General features: G+C 44.8%; 1 protein-coding gene across 1 annotated transcript; it reads left to right on the top strand.

Moving 5' to 3' along the window:
• Window positions 1–8106: 8106 nt before the first annotated feature.
• On the top strand, window positions 8107–8173 carry LOC104508949 (MICOS complex subunit Mic10-like; the record flags this gene model as incomplete). Its single annotated transcript, XM_010150727.1, has 1 exon — window positions 8107–8173. A coding segment is annotated over exon 1 (67 nt), but the record flags the coding sequence as incomplete, so codon positions are not given.
• Window positions 8174–8209: the final 36 nt, after the last annotated feature.

The raw sequence follows: 8209 nt of genomic DNA, 5'->3' as shown, positions 1-8209 counted from the left end.
TCGGCCTCGGCTTCTGCCGGAGCGGCACCTCCCTCCTCCCCGCTCCTTTTGAACATTAAATGGGCCTTAAGGTTAAAACAAAATGCAGCACGAGGCAGGCGGCTACCACGAAAACCATCAGCCCGACCGGCTAACGTTTTGGCAGCATCATCAGCGCTGAAAGCTGGATTTTACAGAGATAACGGGAATGGAGCATCATTAGTGGTGCTGCCTGCAACGCTCCCACTGCAGCTCCAGTCAGCAGCTGGCAGCTTAAGCCAGGGTTAATTAATTTGAAAAGCAAGCTCAGCCAAAGCATGTAGGTACCTGCTGGAAGCTAAGCAGCTGCTTGCATATCGTGATGACTTCAGGGCTCAGGCAGCTGCGATACAGATCTCCCAATGCCAGGCAGAAATCAGCAAATCTGGGTGTATGCACAAATAAAACATTTCTGCTTCTCAGACTGTCCCAGAAATAAAACAGCAGGGGTTTTTTGTCCTTCTAATGTACTAATCCACATCTCTGTAATCTCAAGTAAAACTTGATTCCAGAGTCTGGACTTAACACCTCTCAAAACAGCCCCATGAATTTAAGAGCTGCAGCGTACCCGGTTACCCCAGGAAAGAATCTGATCCATTACGCAACAACGCTTTCCCCTGATGCTTTTTTGGAACAACTGTCTGGCCCACGTTTCACCAGCTTTGGTGCCGGGATCCCGAGAACCCTCCACGGGCGCGCTCCGACTCCTGCACTGCACACTTGACCCTCACGAGCCAAAAGCCCTGCTGTTATTCCATTTACTTGCCCCAGTTAACTGGAACTGCTGGCAAGGGAGGTGCACACCGAGTTGTTTTTCCCGCGGATGTAACGCTGCGGCACATCCTTCCCGCGGGAGACGACCAAAGCCAGGCTCTGACTTTTCACTAGGAGATTATCATGGATGTTTGTGGCTCGACTCTTAATTTTCCTCGCTATCGGATACCAAACAGAACCTTCCAAGAGGTGACAGCTCCAACCACTTGTTTAACTTAACCGTGGCTCTCTTCCCTGGATTTCCAGGGAAGGGAACTGCATCCAGTTACAGCAGCTAGCATCCTCTGTTGCCATTTTTAAACCTTTGGTGTTCTCAGTGCAGGAACAAAATGAATCTGGGAAGCAAAGGAACCATCTCTCAACAAAACCCAGAGCTACGTTCCCTCCCAGAAAACCAAATGTGCATAAAACTCCCTCAACAACCCACTATCTATGATGGGAAATGATCGTGCCACATCTTGTCGAGGGGACAGATGACCTCAGAAGGCATTTCCTCCTCTGGAGTGTCCAAATTCAATTCCTTGCCAATACTAGTCAGCCTAACCCAGTTTGCAAGACACAGCAATCCGAAGCTGCTTCTATTTTGCAATCCCCGGATCCTTCAGTCCTTATGTTCCCTCGGAGGTGCTACCAGCAGTAATTAAGGAGAGCAAGCCTTCATTACACAGGGCAGATTATTCAGTCCTTTCACAGGGATACACACACCTAAGGCACATGTTTTCTCTTGGGGCAGGGTCTGGGAGAGCAGAATTGATGAATTTGAAAACGCGTGTTCTAAAACTTCTCTGTTTTTCCTCCCAAGACTTATGGAAATTATTCAATGACTACTGTACATTTATAATTATGAACAGAAACTGTTTCTAGCTGCTTGCTGAAGAAGCAGAGCAACACCAGAATTAGGCAGCCTAGTATATCTTAAACAATTTGAGATCCAAATGAATGCTGAGGCCAAGAGGATGTTTTTCTTAGTAAAAGAAATACAAGCATCCTGGATTTTGTTTTCCTGCTTAATAGGTATAAAGAAGAATAAACAGCTGCTTTTTGTTTTCCCAAAAATATTTGCATTAAGACCCGCAGATGCCTTTTGCAATTGATGTAACATCTTTTCAAATGAGGACCAGCTGCTTGCTTCGCTTGTTTACAGCGGGACATGCTTAAGGGAATCTTTTCTGCTGTTTGTTTATTATGATGTAAAAGCCCAGACTCTCCCTGGTAGGCTGCAGCTTGCAGCGTGGAGTGCATCTCGGCAGGCAGAAGGCTCCGCCGACATAACTACAGTTGTACCCCTCCTGTCTTCTGTTGGGATTTGTGAAGGGGTTGACACCAAATACAGCTAATTTGGGGATATTCGATAAATCTGAGGGCTGTGAGGTAGCGTTATCTGTGCTACAGGCATTTCCCACGTCTCCTGGCGTGGAGTCACCCACCCAAACAGAAAAGAGCGTGCTCAAAAGGCTTTGTGCCAGGCATCACCCATCTTTAAAAGGAGACTCCATAAACAAAGGAAGCAAATGATGATGTCAGTTGACGGCTTAACGGCCCTACAACATCAAATTCATGTGCAATTAATAACAAGCTTTTGATCTTGCAATCAGCAACTATAAAATACATGTGCTTTCCCCCTACATTTGATTATATTCGAGGAAGCAAAAGGATAAATACTTATTAGCATTACAAAGTACTTTTCTGTTCAGCCAAAACTTTGTAAAGCATTTGTGGTCCAACACGATATGGTTTTTGTTTTCTCTTTCCTGCCTGCGTGGTGAAATGCTAGTTATTATTTTGTTTATTCCAGTGTTTAGCCAGGACCAAGGGTGACCGCGAGAACATTCTTAGAAACAAGGTCCTAGAGAAAACTTTCACGCTTCACTGAATATTCAGTTTTCTATTAAAAAAAAAAAAAAAGAGACATCTTGAGCTTTTTTAGGTTGGCTTGCCCATTTTCTTTCATGTCAAGCTCATGGCACTTGAAAGATATGTAAACTTTTATTAGGGGTTCTCATAAATTGAATTTACTGCTGCAAGCGTCTTCCAGCAATGGTAAAGTTTAGCTCGCTGGGTTTTATTAGTCAGAGTCAGTAAACCAGCAGCATCGCTTGATTTGAGGCTGAAAACTGAGCGTTTCTTGGAAACTAACATAGGAAAAAGGTACCTACAACACTACCCAACGCCTTGGAATTCCGGATTCAAGCCACAGATAATTCTCACTATGGAGATCTTTGTACACACTGTCAAAATAGCACACAAACAATAAAAAACGCCTCCCTCCCATTCCGATTCCAAGGCAACTTTGCTGAGGGTACTCTTGGAATAGAAGAGTTTAAGGTTTTATAAGGCTTTTAAGAGTTTCCCCATTCACTGCAGGAACCGATGAGTAAATCAAAATACCATTTTTAATGAAAAACAACACATTGCCCAGTTAAGCGTGAAGTTTGAGGCATTCAGCCCCGCAAAAAGTGCTAAAACCAGACTTTTTTCCACTTCATCAGCACCCAAGCAGATCTGCTCATTTGCTTAATGTAAAAGACAATAAACCTAGCAGCTTAAGATGTGGATCATTCTATGATTCTATGTGCGTATACCGGCCAAAAATGAGATGTTCTACTATGACTGCAGCACTGTCACCGCAGTGGCAGGGAAATTAAAGGTTACACATCTCTCAAGCACATGTATGACTACCGGCATGAGGTTTTCTGGCTGTGCCCATTTTCTTAGAACTGTTTTGATTAAAGACCTAAGACCAAGCGATGCCCCATATCCCTCTTTCACAGGCTGAGAGCAGACTGAGCCACTCAGGCGAAGCCGATATGCAGAGGAGATTGAGCAGAATCATGTTAGAGAGTCACATCTCTGCAATCTGGGTCCGTATCTTTGTATTTTGCAACACAGAAAGCTTGGCAGGAGATTTCAGAAGTGTCTTTAGCCTAAGAAAAGAGAGCATTGAGAATATTCTTGTCAAACTTGGGCATTAACTATAGTAATAATGTCTGCAGCCATTCATTAAATAAGAATCAAGGAGAAGCTGTTTAAATGCACCAGAAAGAAACAAAACTTTCCGTTCCCTTACTTTTTCCTTGACACGTTTCACTTCATTTGAAGCTTGCTAATATACCAGCCAAAAGAGTTGTAAGGGCCTGGATGCTTTCTTAATACAATAGTCACGGCTCACTAGTTAGAATCTGTGTAGAATTAGCCAGCGACATGGGCAAATGGAAAAACATACTTCAAGGGATGAAAAATAGCACTCTTTGGAAGACATAGTCATTAGAAAACCTCCATCAATACAGCGCGAGTCCTTTTCCCATTTCTACTACTCTGCTAGGGAATGATCACAGAATAGTACCCATCAAATAAAGACAAGGAACGTCATAGCGGTGCTCACGCGTGTAACGGGAGTTGGCAAAAACGCAGTTCAGTCTTTCCATGCAAGTGCTTTCCTCCGGAGATTTCTGGGGCAAACTTCATACCCACAGCAAAAGCAGCTTAAAGCAGAATTAGCACAACACGCTGTCACACATCTTGTTCCGTTTTTCCAACTTCCACTTCAACCACCTTTACCTGACAACTGTAGCCAGCAGTACCACGCTGCTGAATAGAACATGACATCAGCTGCGCAAAACTGGCAGGAAAACACACGAGCACAGACGCAGAACGGCCTTGCTTATTAACGTGAACATGATCACTGAAAAGGCTGAATGATATTTCACCCCGTGTCACAAACCGTCTCTCCTGCTGCAAGTCTAGCTCAGCCTTTAGACTATTGTTCATCCCCACAGTATCCGACTGCCTGCCACATAAAATCAATAAGAATAGCAAAGTAGACTTAATGGAGTCTCTGGCATTTTTCCCATTTTAGGGCAATGTCTTGCTGAGGAAGGGTTTCTTTTTCCTCAGACTTCCGACTTCGACTTTTTGTTGGTGGTGCTTGGATAGCAAGAAGGCTTTCAAAGAGAAAAATAAGCATCAGTATCTGCTGGTGAATGCTGCTTGTATCTGTGAGGAAAAAAACCCAGTGAACTGGCATGGAGACCAAGAGTTGAGGTTTCCTGCGCAGCTCCGATTCGCTCTGTGACATGAACGCAGCGTTCTGGAAGGACAGACAGAAGTGGGAGCCCACTACCAAGGCTGGGTCAACCATTTCAAGCAGCTAACTCCTACACTGCTGTCTTTCCCTGCAGATCCCTGCTACTCCTGGCAGAAAATAAAGAAAAAAAGAAAAGTGTGTGTGGGAGGCGATTCATGTTATTTAAAACTATGGGAGAACTTAGATGTGAATTCTTTAGAAAACAGGAGATTAAGAGCATACTAGTGTCCAGAGGGGAACTGGCAAGAGGGATGATACAGGATTCTTTGAAAAAACAGAGTAAGAGGTGATGTACTCATCCTGGGGAAGGATCAAGGCTTAAAAGAAATTCACTTGGAAGTTTTAAAACCAAAACTGTTGGAGAGAGTGAACCATCCTACCCTGCACTATGTAAAAGCTGGGGCTAACAGCTGAAAGGAACCAAAGTCTGTTAGGTTGAAAAGGGCTTTGAATTCTGGCTGGTGCAGCCCCAAAGAAACTCCCCACCTCCATGTGTGTACACAGGCGTGCCCTCGGCGTGACTTGTTTCACCAAGCACCAGGGAAATAGGATTTTTGAAGGATATTAGTGGTACTTACTCATCTTAAATTCCCAACTCTACTTGTTTCTTTGATAGCCATCTGTTGAAAAACCAACCAGCAGTGCATTTATCAGAATGCCTCACTTTTAGTCCATCAGTAGTCTTAACTAATTTCATACAAGATTCCAGTTAGGTGTGCAATTAAGGAAACTGGTGATACAAGGTTGAAACGTACTAAAAGTTGAGTTACACCAAAGAAAGGCAGGGATTTTAAGCTTTCTGCCTTCATTTTAGCCTCCTCTGTTTTTTCATATATTTATTTACTGGGAAGAAAGGAAAAGAGAGTGTGAAGGGAGAAGGGAGGGCAGGAACCCTGGGATAGCACATGCTGGGCTGTAAAATGCAAAAAGAGGTTTTTCAAAACCGCATGTTCTGAACATCACCTTGGAGTCATGCAATAATAAATACTCAATATTACACTGAGAAGGTCTAATTGCCAAGTAACTATAGCAATGGAGAGAAAAGGCTGTCTTTGGACACATTCCCTTCCATCTTAATTTTTCCCTGGGGAGGGGAAAGGGGTACAGAAAATGTGCTCTAGAGCTTTAATGGATAACGTTTTCCGGAGCCCTCTCTGATCACTCAGTGACTCGGATTTAAAAGCAGCAGACTCATTTCTCAGAAGGAAGCTAGACGTCCAAAACAGTTACACTGAACTATTCCAACTCCTTAGAAAGGGTTTAATACAGCAGGTTCCTGACGTAAGGCTGTCAAAATACAGAGACCCGTTACACAGCAACACGACCCTTTATGAAGCACCTCACGGTCCAAGAGCTCACCACTGCTTCCTTCATCCCCATGAAACGGCGCTTTCCAGTGAGCCTAACAGTCTGACAATGAGTGTGAAGTGAGACTACACATTGGCCTGCGCCCGGTATTTGGGTTTGCCAAAGGGAAGACCACACTTCTGGGTTGTTTTTAAACACTGATTTCTGGAATTTAATTTGGGGGGAAAAAAATAAAAATTAAAGAATTATCTGAAGTCTTCAGGTATCTTACGCCTCCTGATATTTTCCAGAGCTGGTTGGAAATGGGAGGATGGAGATGGCACCCTGGGACGTACCACTGGGTCACTGGTTTCAGAAAACACTTCTTTAGCCTGTCAGGGAATAACCTGCTTGATTCTACCGGCATTTTTATAATTAACTTGACGCACAGGTCTATTTTTCATACCAACTATGCAGCAATGCAACCTGATTTGCGTAAATTGCAGGACAGAAAAAAAAATAAGTGGCTTTCTTTACAGAAAAAATAAGGATTGCCTTCTCCAGGGAAACCTCTTGAACCTGCAAGGGCTTAGCTTAACCATGTGCACTGCAAAAGAAGCATTTTTAAAAGCCATTTAGATTTTTTAACTAAGTAAAAATAGTAGGCCATTGTCATTGTTCAGTGATATGTGAAAAAGCTGAACTAAACCAAGATCATCTTTCGTCACTGCTCTAGATCAAAAGCAGTTATACTTTTAAGACAAATGAAAGACCACAAATAATATTATCAGAATTTTTTTTCCAAGTTCAGAGAGTTTTGACTTCTATTTCTTGCTTTTGACTTGTTAAAGAACTTTCACTTTTATAAAACAGTAGAGCCACCTCCTCTCCAACTTGATATAAAAAACCTTGTCAGAAATTGAAGAAATCAAAACAAGTAACCACAGCTAAAAATTGCCTTACCAAGTGTGAATGGGGACATTATTACTTGAAAAACACTCTGTATTTTTTCACAAGGCTTCTGGAGAATGACTTCCAGAAAGCCTACACAACATTTGCAATATGAAATTCAATACAGTAAATTTGAAACTATTCACACTTACGTTCCTGGTCCCACAATGCTGTAGCACACTTCAGGAGGTGCCAAAAACCCATAAATCATTGCAAACCCTTCCCACAACTCTTCAATATCAGCATCCTATTGTGTGAAATGACTTCTTGACTACAATAGTCTTTTCTTCCTGCTATTATTCATCTCCTTTTTCCAATGAAGCAAGGTGTGGGGCTTGGATTGCTCTTAACTAAAAGAGGTGATTCCTGGGACATCGGTAGGGATTGGCAACAGCTGTTTTCTTCACACACCTCTAACTCATTTCAGGCCCTGAAGGGATGTTGAGGACAGCCAGCAAAGACACAGGAACTGTGTCCCACCTCCGTGTGGGAAAACCTACACCAGAATGCATGTCCAGCAGGACATACCCGGCCCGGTAGTAAGAGAGACAGGACCCTACAGCAACCGTCAGCTCTTACCAAGGATGAGGTGAGAGCCCTGAGGGGAGCAGGTCAACGGAGGCGGGCCCAAGCCGGGGGCCCGTGAGGAGGTGGGGATCCTGACTTAGGCTGAGGGATACGAGGCCTCACAAGGGCACAGCGGGAGCCCTGCCTGAAGAGATGAGGCCCAGGAAGGGCTGGGGTTCAAGTGAGCCGGGTGCTACGGGGAAAAGCGGGTTTTTGGGCCAGGCCAAGGCCGAGCGCGGCATTGCGCGCGCCCCCCCCACCCCCCCCCCCAGCCGCTAACTTTGACAACGGCGGCCGGGACGGGGAGGGAGGGAGACATCTCGCGAGATCTGCCGCTTTGCTGTTTGCCCGCGCTAGCAGATCTCGCGAGAGTTGCGCGTGGGAGGAGGCGAGGGCACGGCCTGAGGTGGGAGGGGACGGCCAAGATGGCGTCGGAGGGCGAGCTGGGCAGGAAGTGGGACCGGTGTCTGGCGGACTCCGCCGTCAAACTGGGTAAGGGCGGGGAGGGTAGGGCGGAGCGGGAGGACC

The sequence above is a fragment of the Eurypyga helias genome, unplaced genomic scaffold (genome assembly GCF_000690775.1).
Source record: "Eurypyga helias isolate BGI_N326 unplaced genomic scaffold, ASM69077v1 scaffold44220, whole genome shotgun sequence".
Taxonomy (NCBI): Eukaryota; Metazoa; Chordata; class Aves; order Eurypygiformes; family Eurypygidae; genus Eurypyga; species Eurypyga helias.
This window is presented reverse-complemented; position numbering and strand designations above follow the sequence as displayed.